This window comes from Nycticebus coucang, chromosome 14, assembly GCF_027406575.1.
Source record: "Nycticebus coucang isolate mNycCou1 chromosome 14, mNycCou1.pri, whole genome shotgun sequence".
Classification (NCBI taxonomy): Eukaryota; Metazoa; Chordata; class Mammalia; order Primates; family Lorisidae; genus Nycticebus; species Nycticebus coucang.
Window position 1 is genome coordinate 3,204,875 of NC_069793.1, and position 16,876 is coordinate 3,221,750.

The 16,876-nt window shown below is 52.7% G+C and overlaps 2 protein-coding genes across 3 annotated transcripts; one reads left to right on the top strand and one right to left on the bottom strand.

Annotated features, from left to right (window-relative positions):
- Positions 1–567: 567 nt before the first annotated feature.
- NPAS4 (neuronal PAS domain protein 4) lies at positions 568–8,526 on the top strand. Of its 2 annotated transcripts, XM_053561415.1 has the most exons (9): positions 568–657; positions 2,966–3,321; positions 4,028–4,179; positions 4,348–4,450; positions 4,564–4,837; positions 5,019–5,128; positions 5,449–5,584; positions 5,712–7,147; positions 7,804–8,526. In XM_053561415.1, exons 2-9 carry the CDS (start codon positions 3,147–3,149, stop codon positions 7,830–7,832), a joined length of 2,415 nt encoding a protein of 804 aa, XP_053417390.1. In that variant the 5' UTR covers positions 568–657; positions 2,966–3,146; the 3' UTR covers positions 7,833–8,526. The 2 variants fall into 2 exon arrangements, with proteins under 2 accessions (XP_053417390.1, XP_053417391.1); XM_053561416.1 differs by lacking the exons at positions 568–657; positions 2,966–3,321; positions 4,028–4,179; positions 4,348–4,450; positions 5,019–5,128 and having other exon boundaries at positions 4,654–4,837; positions 7,804–7,932.
- A 4,714-nt stretch (positions 8,527–13,240) lies between these two features.
- MRPL11 (mitochondrial ribosomal protein L11) lies at positions 13,241–16,164 on the bottom strand. The gene is made up of 5 exons (XM_053562337.1): positions 15,873–16,164; positions 15,493–15,588; positions 14,966–15,059; positions 14,710–14,869; positions 13,241–13,496 (listed from the first exon to the last, which is right to left on the bottom strand). Exons 1-5 carry the CDS (start codon positions 15,993–15,995, stop codon positions 13,391–13,393), a joined length of 579 nt encoding a protein of 192 aa, XP_053418312.1. The 5' UTR covers positions 15,996–16,164; the 3' UTR covers positions 13,241–13,390.
- Positions 16,165–16,876: the final 712 nt, after the last annotated feature.

A 16,876-nucleotide genomic window follows, 5' to 3' on the forward strand; every position in this document is an offset into this window, starting at 1 on the left:
TTCTGCTGCTGCTGCTGCCTGCCACTTGGAGGAGGGAGAGACTGGGGTGACTCAGCCAGGCCAGGATGACTCACATTGCCAGTATTTTTAGCAGCGGCCAGGAGCTCTCTAGCGTGCCAGCCGCCCCCTCCTCCTGCTTGCTATTTCGGAACCGTCACTGGTGATATAAATAGCTCCTCTCCCACGGCCTGAAGCTGCTGCCAAGCTATTTTTGGGTTTGCACAGTTAAAAATAGCTTCATGGAGGTGGAAGGCAAGGGGAGTGGGAGCTGGCCTAGGGAGAGGCGACATTGGGGCATACAGAGCTTCTCGACTTGAATCACAGTGGGAAAACTGGGATGAGCCCTTCTTTACCCCTCCCTTATCTGTTTCTAGACCCTTCCTTTCTTCCAAAGTGCCTTCTTCCCAGTCCATTCTCCTGGAAAAATCTGGGGGCTTGTCCCTTGAGCCCAGTTCTCCTCCCTCACTTACTTCACTCCTGGAGCCCAGGAATTTTGGCCCTCTAACCCCTCTCCAAATTTATCCTCAGAGAAGAATGGCACAGCCAAAGGGGGGACTCATCCTGAGGCCTGTGTGGACCCCAGCCCTATTTTGATGTCCCAGGCAAACCATAGCCCATCCGACTTCCAGGACTACTCTTTCAGAACCATGGACAGAGGTTAGCGCCCCATTTCTTCCTGTGGATCTGCTCAGCTTGCTGGAGACCAGCTGGATCCAGCCAAATAGACACTTCTTTTTGTGGAGAGACGCAAAGAATGTCTCCCAGCCAGAGCCTAGCAGGGGTCCTCAAACTTTTTTAAACAGGGGGCCAGTTCACTTTCCCTCAGACTGTTGGAGGGCCAGACTATAGTTTAAACAAAAAACAACTAGGAACAATTTCCTATGCACACTACACATATCTTATTTTGAAGTAAAAAAAAACAAAATGAGAACAAATGCAATCACACCGCCTCATGTGGCCCACGGGCCGTAGTTTGAGGACCCCTGGAAAGTATCAATGGATGAAGAAAACAGGAACTTCTCATATGGAGAAGTCATATGGAAGGGGGTCCAAAGGTCAAGGGCTTGTTAAAATGGAAGTTTCAGGGAGGGTTGGATGGGCACATGAGAGGTGAGATAGGGAAGGGGCAGCAGAGACCTACGTCCTGGAGGGTCTCTCTCTGTCATCTAAGACAACAGGGTGGGGGACACTCCTCCACCTCACTTGTGACACTGACCACAGGAGGGTGTATGTGGATGGCCTCAATCTCTGCCATAGTGGCATAGCCATAGAGATAGGGTCCCCAGAGCCGCCTGCCTCTCTCCTAAGACACCCTTCTCCCCCGATTCCATCTCTCTTACTACCCCCCAGTCCATGAGAACTGGGGAGTTCCCTTTCCTTCTCGGTGTCAAAGTTCATCTCCAGCCCTCCTGGGTGACATTCTACAGTCAGGACACCTCCCCCAATGTTTAATTAGCCTCATTTCCAGCCCCTCCCGTGATTTTACAGATGCACTACTCCACCAAATGAGATTTTAGATTAACATGTTCCCTAGCCCACGTCCCTCCTTCCTTCATGGGGTCCTGGGGTAACAACAGCTCCTCCTTGCCCCTGTAGAGAGCAGTCATTTGGGGTGAGAAGGGAACAACCAGAATAGGATAGAGCAAAGGCGACAAGACACGGTGACAAATGGGAGGGGAGGGGAGCCTTTGTGGTCGGGGGCACGCAAAGCTGAGACCACCACGGCAACGAGACAGAGAAACGGGAATCGAAGAGGGTGGGGAGTTGAAGATGGAGGGACAGCGAGGAGCCCTGTCACCTTCGGAGGGGACGGGGTGGAGGGAGGCGTGAGGCAGTGTCTGGCGAGATTAAGAGGTCCTTGGCAGGTGCGGGGTCAGGGAGCGTCTAGCGCGGCCCCTCACCCCTCTGCTGCTTCCCCGTCTTCCCGGTCCAGGCAGGGCGGGAGCTCTCTGAGCCGTGCGGAGGCAGCCGGGCCCCGCCCGCCGCCGCCGCGGCAGCCGCCGGAGGATTCCTGTCCTAATATGGAGCTGGGATTCCCCCGGCCCCGCCCCCGCCCCCGGCCCGCCGGAGACGAGGTTGGCAGCGCCGGGAGAGGGGGAGCCGCTCGCTTTGGGGGCCAGCAACGGGGGGAGGGGACGAGATGCTTAAGTGCAGACTCAGATCCTTACTTGCCTTGGGTCTCTGCCTCAGTTTCCCCACTCAGCGGCTAAGGGTAATGAGTTGGCAGGGAAAGGAAGAATCACTGGACTATCGCGCTGGTGTTGCTGTTTCTACTCTAGTCTGGGGGCCAAATTAAGCTGGTCTCTTTCCCACCGGACCCCCTTTATGCCCTATCCTAGGGACTAAGACCTCCCACCCCAAAACCCTCTGGTAAAGGCCTGGGTTTGGGAAGGGGGAAGGGATTTATTTTTTGAAAATGGCCAAGGGAATCCCAGATCGACTAATTCCCAGAGAGGAACCCCGGCTGTGACCTCTCCCACAGAGGCCAGAGAAAGCCGGTTCCTGCACGTGAACCTGACCTTTGCCTGATAAATAGCCAGGGGGATTTGCAGACGACCCTGCTCCTCCTTATTCTCTTATTTTCTCAGAAAAATCAAGGTCACTACCAGCCCCAGTCTGCCCTCTGCAGATTCATACCAGGGGCTTCAGATTGCCCTGTCACTACCCCCAACTGAGCGCACTCGGAAGCCTGGGTCCCCACACCCCGGTCTCAGGCTTTCCTGGTGCAGCGCCGTTCTCTCTGCTCGGCTCCCGCCACCCTGGCCCCCTCCGCAGCCTCCCTTCTCGCCCCCCCCGCCCTCGTCCCCCTCCCGCTCTCATTCTACGTCACGAGATGACGTTGGAAGCCGGGGAGGGAGGAGGAGCGCCCCCCTCCCCAGCCAGAGGCTCCCGCTGCAGCTTGGTTAGCCCAGCCTCCCGCTTTCCCGCCCCCCCGTCTCTAAAATGAGCCCCCCACGCCTGGCAGGAGCTATATAAGGCGGAACGAGGCAGGCGAGGGGGGCAGCGCAGCCGAGCGGAGCCCAGGAGAGGACAGAGAGCGAGCCTGAGCGAGAAGCGGGGAAGCAAGGAGGAGGAAGCCGCCGGTGCGTCGGGACGGGAGCGCAGGTGTTCGGGGCGCCCGAGCTGGAGCTCTGCAGCCGGCAGTCATGTACCGCTCCACCAAGGGCGCCTCCAAGGCGCGCCGCGACCAGATCAACGCCGAGATCCGGAACCTCAAGGAGCTGCTGCCGCTGGCCGAAGCGGACAAGGTCCGGCTGTCCTACCTGCACATCATGAGCCTTGCCTGCATCTACACTCGCAAAGGCGTCTTCTTCGCTGGAGGTGAGCAAGTTGGGGCTACTGGAGGTCCGAGCTGGTGGACACCAGGGGACGGCGTAGCTGAGGGAACCCGCGGAGCCTGCCGCAAGTCTAGGGCAGCGTGTTGGCGAGCTGGGGAGGGAAGGGACTCGGGGGATTCAGGACTTCCTACTTTTCCTCCTGAGCTCTGTCCAGAACTCACTTAGTTCTGGATGAGGGTTTGAGAGCCTGGATGGTGTCCCTAGTACCAGATTTATGGGAGGAGAAGAGCCAGGGCAGAATGGTCTCTCAGTCCGCACCAGAGCAGAGGCGCTCCGGGAGCCCGGGGAGGGAAGCCCGGGAAGTTGCAGGGGAAGGGCCGCCGCAGTTCGCGGCGAGCCTGAGCGAGAAGCTGAACGCGCTTTTCTGCCGCCTCTGGGGCGCTGTCCGCGGTGCTGACGGCAGCCTCGCTGTGCGGAGCGCTGTCCGCGGTGCTGAACTCACTCTCCGCTTTGGGGGCTCTGTCCGCAGTTCTGAAATTCAGGGCTCCAGAGGCCCGGCCCCGGCTTAGAAGCCGAAGGGCTCGCTGGCTGTGGAAATATAGCAACAGGTTCCCCGGCCATGAGCTGCGGGTAGCGGGTCAACAGGTGTTTGCAGAGGCGGCTCCTTCAGCAATTCCTCCGGTTCTCTGAAACTCAAACCGTGTCTCAGTAATTTCTATTTTGCCTCACTGTGTCTTCTTACCCTACAGGCACTCCTCTGGAGGGCCCCTCCGGGCTTCTCTCAGCTGAAGAGCTTGAAGACATCGTAGCGGCTCTGCCTGGCTTTCTGCTTGTGTTCACAGCTGAGGGCAAGTTGCTGTATCTGTCTGAGAGTGTGAGCGAGCACCTGGGCCACTCCATGGTGAGTACCGAGGGTCCTCTCAGCTCCGGTTGGGGTGCAATGAGCTTTCCACTCTGGAGAAAACGAGGACTTCTATAGAGGGAGGGGTTATGCCCTGCACCGTGCTGGGGACAATGCTCTGCTCGCACTGTTCTCACTAATGGTCGTCTCCTTTTTTCCTTCCTCCAGGTGGACCTGGTTGCCCAGGGTGACAGTATCTACGATATCATTGACCCAGCAGACCACCTCACTGTGCGCCAGCAGCTCAGCCTGCCCTCTGCCCTGGACAATGGTAAGATAGCCTTCTTTCCTCAGTCCAGTCTCCCTCCTGCTGCCCTGCCCCTGCCCACCCACCGTCTTGCTCAGCCATCATCCTCTTACCAGTTTTTCTCTTTATCCATACAGATCGCCTCTTCCGCTGTCGCTTCAACACTTCCAAGTCCCTCCGGCGTCAGAGCACAGGCAACAAACTGGTGCTTATTCGAGGCCGATTCCATGCTCACCCACCTGGGGCCTACTGGGCAGGAAACCCTGTGTTCACGGCTTTCTGTGCCCCACTGGAGCCAAGACCCCGCCCTGGCTCTGGGCCCGGCCCTGGGCCTGGCCCTGCCTCTCTCTTCCTGGCCATGTTCCAGAGCCGTCATGCTAAGGACCTGGTCCTGCTGGACATCTCTGAGAGGTAAGCCCTGAGTGTTCAGGCCCCAGGAGGGAGGCAGGTCAGAGATGAGGGGACCCTAGACTCTGGAGTCAGGGGTAGGGAGGATGGGGTTTAGCAGGGCAGATGATCTGGGAGGGAGTGAGATGCATGGGTATCAAGCAGAGAAAACAGAAAGTTGACCTCACCCTTTCCACCTTCCCAGTGTCCTAATCTACCTGGGCTTTGAGCGCAGTGAACTGCTCTGTAAATCATGGTATGGACTGCTGCACCCTGAGGACCTGGCCCACGCTTCTGCTCAACACTACCGCCTGTGTGAGTGTCCAGAGAGGCTGGGGACAGATAGGAAGTTGGGAAAGGGAATGGGAGACCAGACCAAGAATGGGCTGTGATCAAAATTTGGATCCTATAGGGTGCTATAGGGTGACCATTAGGGCAAGCAGTTAAGGTGAGAATAGAAACAGAACTGGAGGACTCCAAGTTGTGAGGCTGAGGTAGGAAGCTGAGGGGTGCAGAGTAGGGTAGTTAGAGGAGAGAGTTTCATGGCTACTTCAATTCAGTGGAGAGGTGAGCAGGGGGGCTTTAGGTGGTGTTGCCTGATGGGCATCCTAATTCTGTATCTCTTTTCTCCCCAGTGGCTGAGAGTGGAGATATTCAGGCAGAGATGGTGGTGAGACTGCAGGCCAAGCCCGGAGGCTGGGCATGGGTTTACTGCCTGTTATACTCAGAAGGTCCAGAGGGTCCCATTACTGCCAATAACTACCCAATCAGGTGAGCTCTGAGGCAGGGTCCTGGGTGGGGGCAGTAGCTGAGGTTGGCATGGAGAAGGTATAAATCAGGGGACTTGTCTGGGAATGGATATCAAACCCTTACCAGCTGCGTCCTCTCTTCTCTCCAGTGACACGGAAGCCTGGAGCCTCCGCCAACAGCTGAACTCTGAAGATACTCAGGCAGCTTATGTCCTGGGCACCCCGACCATGCTGCCCCCATTCCCTGAGAACATTCTCGCCCAGGAGCAGTGCTCCAGCACTAGCCCACTCTTCACTCCAGCTCTGGGGGCTCCCAGAAGCACCACTTTCCCCAGCGCTCCTGAACTGAGTGTTGTCTCAGCATCAGAAGACATTCCTCGACCCCCCAAAGAGATTGACTTCAGTTACCTGACATTCCCTTCTGGGCCTGAGCCTTCTCTCCAAGGAGACCTGAGCAAGGATCTTGTGTGCACCCCACCCTATACGCCCCACCAGCCAGGAGGCTGTGCCTTTCTCTTCAGCCTCCACGAGCCCTTCCAGACTCACTTGCCCACCCCATCCACCTCTCTTCAAGAACAGCTGACTCCAAGCACTGCGACCTTCTCTGATCAGTTGACACCCAGCAGTGCAACCTTCCCAGATCCACTAACTAGCCCACTACAAGGCCATTTGACCGAAACCTCAGCCAGAAGCTATGAAGACCAGTTGACTCCCTGCACCTCCACCTTCCCAGACCAACTGCTTCCCAGCACTGCCACTTTCCCAGAGCCTCTGGGCAGCCCTTCTCGTGAGCAGTTGACTCCTCCTAGCACAGCTTTCCAAGCACATCTGAATAGCCCCAGCCAAACTTTCTCAGAGCAACTAAGCCCCAATCCTACCAAGACTTACTTTGCCCAGGAGGGATGCAGTTTTCTCTATGAGAAGTTGCCCCCAAGTCCTAGCAGCCCTGGTAATGGGGACTGCACACTCTTGGCCCTAGCCCAGCTCCGGGGCCCCCTCTCTGTGGATGTCCCTCTGGTGCCTGAAGGCCTGCTCACACCCGAGGCCTCTCCAGTCAAGCAGAGTTTCTTCCACTACTCAGAGAAGGAGCAGAATGAGATTGATCGTCTCATCCGGCAGATTAGCCAGTTGGCTCAGGGCATGGACAGGCCCTTCTCAGCTGAGGCTGGCACTGGCGGGCTGGAGCCACTTGGAGGGCTGGAGCCCTTGGACTCTAACCTGTCCCTGCCGGGGGCTGGCCCCCCTGTGCTCAGCCTGGATCTGAAGCCCTGGAAATGCCAGGAACTAGACTTCCTGGCTGACCCTGACAACATGTTCCTGGAAGAGACGCCCGTAGAAGACATCTTCATGGATCTCTCTACCCCAGACCCCAGTGAGGAGTGGGGCTCAGGGGATCCTGAGGCAGAGGGCCCGGGAGGGCCCCCATCGCCTTGCAACAATCTGTCTCCAGAAGACCACAGCTTCCTGGAGGACCTGGCCACTTATGAAACCGCCTTTGAGACAGGTGTCTCAGCATTCCCCTATGATGGGTTTACTGATGAGTTGCATCAACTCCAGAGCCAAGTTCAAGACAGCTTCCATGAAGGTGAGTCCAGCCAAAGTGTCTAAGAACTCGAGTCCCTGTCCTGCCAATTTGATGCTGGGTGGAATTAGGTGAATCGGTTCCCTCTCTGTACCTTAGTTTTATTAAGGGGATGACATTACCTCCTGCCAAGGGTAGCAGTGAGGATAAGAAAAAATGAAAAACTTGATGTGAAACTTTTGGATTTGGTAGGGTTGGGGATGTGGGGCAGAGTATGAGAGGGTCTTTAAATAAAAGCGTGTGAGGGGCCTGTGTCAGTCTTCTTCCCCCCATTTTGCAGATGAAGACAATCAAGGTCCCAGAATTAAAGAAACTTTCCTCAGATCACACAACAAACCAATGGAAGGGGGATTAGAGCTCTACCCCAGTATCCTTCCCCCTATCGGGGATACAGAGCAAGAGTGTATGGGGGAAGGAATGGGGATGGGGCTCAGCCCCGGCTCCGCTGCAGCAGCTCCCAGTTCTCTCCAAACTGCAGCCATAGTTTCCCTCCATTCATCCAAATTGTCCCCCTATCTGCTGAGCCTTTGGGGATCATTCAGTTATAGGGCCAACATATTTGAAGCTCATGCTATGTACCAACACATCACATTCTCAGCCGAAGGACCTCCTGTCCTATTAGGCCAAACTGACCATCCTCTCTCTCTCTCTTTCTGCAGATGGAAGTGGAGGGGAACCAACGTTTTGAATAAGTCTGTGACTTAACGTCGTCAAGTATGGCATATTGTCATCAAGACGTGGAGCCGCTCTCCACCCCCCCAGGACTGTTGGGGGGATTCTGGGGGCCAGAGGGGGATATATCTAATTCCCAGGCCCTGAAGACTGGGGGTGGGGGGAGGTGGGAGGGTAAGGGAGGGGAGCTTCTTTTTAAAATCAAGAGACTTTGAGCGATCCCAGTTTCCATTTCAATCTGTATTCACTCGTAGTGAGTTTCCTTGAATGGGATTTCAAGCGGAGAATGGGGGAGTCTCACTTCCCTGCCGCACTGCCCCACTGGCCTGGGCCAGTTCTCCCCTCGTAGGGACGAAGCCACCTCTGGGCCACGCGGGCCAGCCTGTGCCCTGAGGGGCTCTTGACATCCACGTAGAATTCTCTACACACCAGTAACGGGATTTCAATTCCGATGGACTCTGCCGCCCCGGCGGCCCTTCCTGTGACTTTTGCGCCCCGCGCCTGGGGTGGGGGGCGCGAAGAGACGCTACGTTCCTTTCCGATGGAGGAAGGCAGACCTGCCGTCACACATGTGCTTGCACGAGTGCGTGTACCTGGTGCGGGACTCACCCGGCCACCAGACCGCCTGGACCTGCCCAGACGGCCACCTCGTGGTGCTGCGGTGACTTTGTAGCCAACTTTATAATAAAGTCCAGTTTGCCTTTTTGGTACCCCCAGTGTCATGCATTGCTGTGAAATGGGAAGGGTGGAGGAAAGAAAGTTGGCGGCTTAGACAAGAGCCCCAGGGATTGGAGGTAAAAGTTGAACGTGTTCCCAGCGCCAGCAAATCTTCCTTCACTCACTCACTCACTCAACATCTACAAACACAGTGCACGGCCCATGCTGTGCTGGAAACTCGAGAGTTGGGAGCTGAAAAAGATGCTGTGTCTTGCCCTCATGGCGCCGCACACAGTGTGAGAGGGTACCGGGTCTCCCTCCTGCTCACGGTGCAGGATGGAAGAGCACATGGGTCTTTCCACTGGAATGATGACCACCGCTGCTATCCTTGCATAGGGCTTTCAGCTGACACTTTTCCATCCCTTATTCACAGCAACTAAGCCCCTGGGCAGTAGTATTAGCCCCTATCACTGACCAGAATCACAGGTAAAAAGGGACTCGCCTCCACAGTGAGAGGCACGGGGGGGGGGGCAACACACCCACATCAATCTGCATTCCAGCCCTAGACTGTTTTCTCTGCCCCTCATGCCATGAACCACAGCTCACATCTCTCATCCCAGATTGCCCAAGAAGGGCAGGTTGGTCTGGAGCAGGGGCCTCTCCCTGAAGTGTGGGGTGACGAGCCCCTTCCTTTAGGCCTCTCCAGGTCTAAGAGCGAGAGTAGAATATAGCTTAGTGCCGTGGTTCTCAACCTGTGGGTTGCGACCCCTTTGTAATAATGAAAATATATCCTGCATATCAGATATTTACATTACGATTCATAAGAGTAGCAAAATTACAGTTATGAAGTAGCAACGAAAATAAGTTTATGGTTGGGGGTCACCACATGAGGAACTGTATTAAAGGGTCACAGCATTAGGAGGCATTAGGAAGGTTGAGAACCACTGGCTTAGTGGGTCAGGAAAAAAAAGTTTCCAAAGATGTTGTTTTCCTCTAAGCTTGAGGGGTCAAGAGCCACAGGTGGCAGTGGGGAGGATAAAATTTAGGACACAGAGGCCAGGTATGGTGGCTCATGCCTGTAATCCTAACACTCTGGGAGGCTGAGGCGGGTGGATTGCCTGAGTTCACAGGTTTGAGACCAGCCTGAGCAAAAGTGAGACACACACACCCCCGCCCCATCTCTAAAAATAGTTGGGCAGTGTGGCAGGCGCCTATAGTCACAACTACTCAGGAGGCTGAGGCAAGGGAATCGCTTGAACCCAAGAATCTGAGGCTGTTGCCAGTTGTGATGCCAGGACACTCTGCTGAGGGTGACAAATGAGACTGTCTCAAAAAAAAAAAAAAAGTATGGACTTTAATTAATAATAACGTATCAGGAGGCACTTGTAGCTCAGTGGGTAGGCCACATGCACTGAGGCTGGAGTGTTCAAACCTGGCCTGGGCCTGCTAAAACAACAATGACAACTGCAACAACAACAACAACAACAACAAAAATAGCTGGGCGTTGTGGTGGTTGCCTGTAGTTCCAGCTACTTAAGAGAATCGCTTAAGCCCAAGATTTTGAGGTTGCTATGAGCTGTGATGCCATAGCATTCTACCCAGGGCAACAGCTTGAGACTCTGTCTCAAATAATAATAATAACAATAACAATAATAATAATAATGTATCTGTATCAAAGTTGGCTCATTAATTGAGAGTGATGTACTCTATAAGAGTAAGATGTTAATAACAGGAAATGGTGTGGAGTGTATGGAAACTCTGTACTGTCTTCACAACTTTAAGCCTAAATCTACTTTAAAGTACAAAGTTTCTTTAGAAAGGAAAAATAAGTACAAATTTAAAAGTAAAAAATGTGTGAGAAAAGAACAAAATGCTTTACTGGTAGTGGTGGTGAGGGGTGGCGGTAGAGTGTGTGTGTTGGGATGAGGAGATACCCTGACATTCAGCTCAAGAGATCTGTCCCCTTGGCCCCTGCAGAGAAAAAATTGGAAAAGCCAATGGCGCCTCCTGCTGGACAAAGAAGTACCTGCTGCTATTCTACTCAGTCCCCGTGGCTGGGTGCATCAATACTGCGTCCTAGAACAAATGGGTAAACCAAGGCCCAGGAAAGGACTCACCCAACAGCATGGCTGGAGTGACTGCAGAGCCAGATCCGGTTCTCAGCCAGTTATCACGCTGTCCCAGCTAGATTGCTGTCCCGAGAGGAAGAATGGTATGAAAAAAGGCTCAAGTTTTAGCATCATAAAGACTGAGCTCAAGTCCTGGCTCTGCCACCTCATTTTTCCTTGTGATAAATATTTATGACCTACATGTTCTAGTAGCTTTTCTGGGGGTGGGAGAAACTGAACAAGAAAAAGAAGGTCCCCGGACTCAGAATTCCCACTGTAGTTGTGAGTAGCACAGGGCAGTAAAGGGAAGAAGCAGCGTGTGGTGGCAGAGAGGAACTGGGGAGCGGTTCTGATTTACAGTGAGTGTCTGAAAGCTCTTCTTTTTTTTTTTTTTGTAGAGACAGAGTCTCACTTTATCGCCCTCGATAGAGTACTGTGGCCTCACACAGCTCACAGCAACCTCCAACTCCTGGGCTGAAGCGATTCTCTTGCCTCAGCCTCCCGAGTAGCTGGGACTACAGGCGCCAGCCACAATGCCCAGCTATTTTTTGGTTTGCAGTTTGGCTGGGGGCCGGGTTTGAACCTGCCACCCTCGGTATATGGGGCTGGCGCCCTACCGACTGAGCCACAGGCGCCACCCTGAAAGCTCTTCTAAGGAGGCAACATTGAGCTAAGATCTAAAAGAGAAAGAGAAAGAAGCCAGAGTAAGAGTATCAACCTGGGGAAAGACTTGGCCATTTTATGGAATAGAAAAGAAGTTAGTGGGGTTGGATCAAGGCAAGCAGGGGGAAGCGTGGAGGGAGAGGATTACCCAGTGCTCTTGGAGCATGCTGAGAGACTTAGATTTCATTCTATGTGCAACAAGGATCTGTGGAGGAGATTCAGGCAAGAGAATGGCACGATAGCATTCACGATTTTAAGCCATCCCACTGACAGCTGTGAGGAGAATAATTGAAGGAAGGAGTGGAAGTAGAGACCAGTTAGGCTTCGGTAGTGGTCCAGGCAAGACAGGAAGAGAAGTTTCCCCAGAGTGCCCGCAACAGGTACAGTGAGGTGAGTGAGTGGATCTGGAATACTTCAGAGAAAGAACTGACAGGATTCACGGATGGATTTAAAGTGGGGGTGAAGAAAAGAGGGGAATCCTGTGTTTCTGACTTTAGTGAGTGAAGAGTTGCTGTTATATAAATGAAAAAAACTGGCTAAAGGCAGCGGCTCATACCTGCAATCCCAGCAACTGGGATTACATGAAGTTTTCCTATAGGTGTTTTTCTATTCCTTCCAAAACTTTTCAGCATAAAATGAAGTGTCTAGCACATAATAGATGCTCAGTAAATGCAAACCTCTTTTCTCTTCTGACTCCTCCCTTCTCTGAAAGGACAAGAATTCTTCTTTTTTTTTTTTATTGTAGAGACAGAGTTTCACTTTATTGCCCTCGGTAGAGTGCCATGGCGTCACACAGCTCACAACAACCTCCAACTCCTGGGCTTAGGCGATTCTCCTGCCTCAGCCTCCCGAGCAGCTGGGACCACAGGTGCCCGCCACAACGCCCAGCCATTTTTTTTGTTGTTGTTGTTGCAGTTTGGCCGGGGCTGGGTTTGAACCCGCCACCCTCGGTATATGGGGCCAGCGCCCCGCTCACTGAACCACAGGTGCCGCCCAGGACAAGAATTCTTGATGTTCTGAATAATGGAGAAAATAAGAGGCCAAGGGCTTCCTGAGGACTCCTCCTGCCTCAGCAGGTACCTACTGAAGCTCTGCTACTTCTGACGGTCTCTAGCTGTGAAGTCTACAACACTGCAAGGTCAGCAATGTCTGACCAAGAGCTGGGTTCAGGAGCTTAGTAAAAGGGCCTGGAATTGCCCCTGGGATCTAGGGGCTCTGTGTAGTCACCTGCTAGAACTGAGCTGAAATCCACACAGTATTTGTTTCTGCTGAGATGGTGGGGACCCAAGAGATAAGAGATTTCTGAGGGAAGAAACAAGCAATACCCCAGCATCTATGGCCCCCATCCACCCTGACCATTCTCACTCCCCTGGGACAGGAAGGACACAGGATTTCTAGTCTACTCCACGGTGAACTAGCAGATATTAACACCCCACTAGGAATGTGAGTGTGACCTCAGACAGGAGGCTGCCGTCACACAAGGCTCAGGTTCTGGACTTCTCAAGACTGCTCACATCCTTAATGATTATAGAAACAATAGAAGCTGATATGCTTGCTCAGAGAAACTGCTGATGTCTTGTTCCCTTTCTCAGCTTAGCCTCTGGGCTAATGAGCAAATAGCCTTCAATGAAAGCCGAGTATAACTGACACTCAGGGCCACCCTCAGAACCCCACAAACAGGTGGTGGTCCCCTGCGCTCCCACGTTTGAAAATTCTATTCTGTGTATCTTGTCTCTTTGTCTCTCATTGTTTCTAACTTTACTTTTCCCCAGTCGATCACCACCAGATCCACAGGTCTTAATGGATCCTGCCCAGAGGGAAGGACCCCAACACTCTGGCACCAATTTAGAAGCTGGGCAAGTCACTTTGCTTGGCTGAGCCTTGGTTTCAGCATTAAAGAAGCGGCATGAAGACCCATTACTTCCTAATGTCTGTCAGTGTTGGCTACCATCAGTACTGGCCTCCTTCCCTAGAGTCCAAAGACAGAAGTTGAGAGTGGTGACAAAGGATGTTTATTCAGGCTTGATTCCTTGATAAATAATAATCAGGTTGGTATGACCTTAACCTCCCTTCCTCCCCTTTCCCAGAGCCTTCCCAACTGGCCCCTTCCCAGCTGCTCCTTTTGACATCTTGGGAGTGTGAAGGATCACTTCTTGTCAGCTTCTGCCTGGGCCGCCAAGTCTGCCTCTTTCTGAGCAGCCAGGAATATAGCTCGCTCCCTCTGGAAAGCTGCCAGCTCTTCTGCACTGAGGCTGCAGATGAAGACAGACAGATGGTTGGTGAGTGGCCAGTCACTTGTGGGAGCTCACAAGGCCTGTATCGCTGTCTCAGAGCCCAGTTTGCCTTGCTCATCTCCCTTCCTGGACTTCTCAACATTCATAGTTTTACTCACATCTCCTCTGTCAAGACTGCCACCCCATAACCCCTACCATGCTCTGCCTTTTATTCCGTTATTAAAGCCCTATTCACACTTTGAGGCCTCAGCTCTACCCCAGTCCAGGTTAACTGGCCCATCCCCTGAGCTCTTAAATACCTTCTCAATGATGAAGTAACAGCTGTGCATGTGTGCCTCCCCCAGAACAGGAATCAGATTTATTCAGCTCTGTGCTCCCAGGAAAAGTAAATATTTGAAGCAAGTCAAGTTTGTCTCTGCTCTATGCTTAACCCCATTCCTCTTGGGAAAAAACTGTCAGCCTTGGCATGAAGTATGATACAAGCAACAAGATGCCAGTGAAAAGCTGAGTGCTATCCCTGTCCCTGCTGTTGTCTGGATAATGCTTTCCCATCCAATATCTTACTTCAAGGAAGCAATTCCTGAGGTCATCAGAAGCCCTATGGTGGTGGTGCAGGGACAGGGGGGACTACTGTTCACCTCAGGAGAAATTTGAACTTGGCACAGTTCCAAAGGTCTTTCCTGGCAGGTCCCTACCTCATATTATACCCCCACTCTTCCCACTCTGCCTCTAAGTCTGCATGCCCAAATCACACTGAATTTCTTTATTTCACTCTATCACCTTCTGTCTTTTACAGGGATCTTTCCACTTCTGCAAGACTTCTCCTCAGTTCTTCATCTCCTTTTCTGGGTCTTTAATGTCATCGTCCCAATAAATCCTCACCGACATACTCATTATGCAAAATCAGAAGCCCCCCTCTCTGTTCTCAAGACACCCATAGTTATTTTACCAAATTGACCATCTGACAGTCTAATGCTCCACTGATGGGTGTGCCTCTACCTCTGGACAGTGAGTGACTCCTGAGTGTGGTCAAGCCTTGTTTCTGGCTATATGCGATGTCCAGATCAATGTCTAGTATGTAATAAGTGTTTAACAAGTATATCCTCAAGGAATGAACAAACAAGGCCTCCCATCCCCACTCCACCTCCTAGAATCTAAGTCCTTTGTCTCAAAAGCTGATTTTCCCACAGTAATGGGCCCTTTCTTCACACTGTACCTCCCAGATACTCACTCTGTCACCACCCGAATGCCCAGGGAACGAGCAGAGCCAATGATGGAACGGACAACAGAGGACAGGGGTACATCCTGCAGACTGAAGGCCTCATCCTGAGCTTTGACACAGGCAATCTCGTACACATGCTTCAAGGTCACCAGGCCTGCCACCTCTTTCCCTAGGAGGAAAGAACAAGTGGCTCTTCAGGTGTTATTGTTCCCTTTCAGAGCTGCCAGAATCTCAGGTGCCTTCTGAGGGGCCCTCTGGCTCTCACCTGTCTGCCGGGCCCCTTTCTCAATGCCAGCAGCTGCCTTTAGGAAATAGGAAACAGTGGGTTGTCCAATCTTGATTTCAAATGTCCTGTCAGGCTTAATAGAAGAAAGAAAAATGAAAAGATCTCTTCCTGCTGCCCTAAGCCAGGAAACTTCTAGCATCCTGTCCCCCTTTCCTTCAAACTCATCTTCCTTGATGTCCCTCTAACAGGCCACAAAAATCACAAGGAAAATACTAATTTGCAGCAAACATCCTTGTCACTTCTACTCCAGGCCCAACTCTGCTCTAGAACCTTTAGTGAGAAGCAGGGGCAAACGGGAGAATTGTAATATGGCAGGACCAGGTGGAGTTGGAAAAAGTTTGGTCTAGTCTTCACTGTGTAAATGGGGAAAGTGGAACCCAGTAGTGGAAAGAGGTTTGTTTGTGCCTAGTCAAGAGCAGGGTAGCAACCCCAAGTGACCAGCCCCAGCGCCAGGAAGAATGAGGGTTGGGCAGGGGATGAGAGGGAAATCGGGAATAAGAGTCCACCTTCACAAAAATCTTGGTAGGCAGAGGAATGCCTTCTTTTATGTCCTTCGTCCTCTCATTGAACTCCTTGCAGAACTGGTTGATGGAAACACCTCGCTGTGAGAGAAGCACAGGGACTTAGTGCTGAATTCCCTCCTTCGTCTTCCCTTCTCTGTGCTGCCATCCTCTTTCCTCTATCCAGATTCAACTACCACTGCCACCGTTTGTATGCATCACCCCACTTTATCGTCACAAAAGTATGAGCCTTGGAGACTCTATGTTAAACTCAAGCAAGGACATAATGCGTGTGAGCCCAGCCGTGCTCTGAAGCGAGGCCACCCTGACTCCGGGGCCCCCCACCCTCCGACGCCTCACACAGCAGGTTCCAGCCACGGCCGCACCTGACCCAGGATGGGACCTAGTGGGGGCCCAGACATGGCCTGGCCTGCTCGCACGATGGTCCGGATCACGCCGCCGGCCTCGGGCTTCTTGAGGCCCCGAGTGGCCCGACTTAGCTTCGACATGGTGCAGAGGTTCGGGATTAATCCACCTCACGGCCGGCGCCAAAGCCACACTCTGGGCGCCACCATCTTGAGTCAGAGATCAAGGGTCCTCACGCTAGGCCGGCGCAGCCAAAAACATCCTGTTTCAGTCCTACGCTCTCCCCCTAGTAAGACGAGGAGGGCGAGAGAAAGAGAAAAAAACCTTTGCCGTGCTTTCTGCAGATAGTGGAAAGACTCGAATGGACTCAGTACACACATTCTCCCAGGAGCATGCACCGGCACTGCGTCGGACAGCTAAAAAAGTGGGCGGGGCTTGGTGCCTGCAGGGCATTGTGGGTGTGGTAGTTTTGACACCTAGTGCAAGCCTGGCCAGTTGCTATGCGCCAGGGCGCCATCTGCCGGACACAGTGATAATCTTAGGGTTTGAAATTAATCTGGCAGCTGTCCCAGGTCACTGGGAACCAGAGTCCTTACTCTTGAGTCTTGTTTCCTCTCTTGTTCTGGAAAAGCAGCGTGGTAAAGAGAGTAGACCCTGGAAGCAAACTGCCCGGGTGCTCCTCTTTGCTGGCTGTGAACTTGATCAAATTACTTAACTTTATGCTCTGCTTCCTTCCCTGTACAATGGGTATTATAATATGTAGCACCTAAAACCAGTGTATGGTGCCCCATGATCGCATTAACGTACACAGCTATGATTTAATAATAAAAAAAATATATGTAGCACCTACCTCAGGATTGTAGGGAGGATTGAGTTAATGAAGTGCTTTAGAACAATGCCTGCCCCTGGTAAGCATGTGGTTTTATTATCTGTACAATGAAGACAAAACCCTGAGAGCTGCTGTGAGGCATAACAGGTCCAGAACATTTGATACATTATCTGTGAGCAATCAAAGAAGCCAACA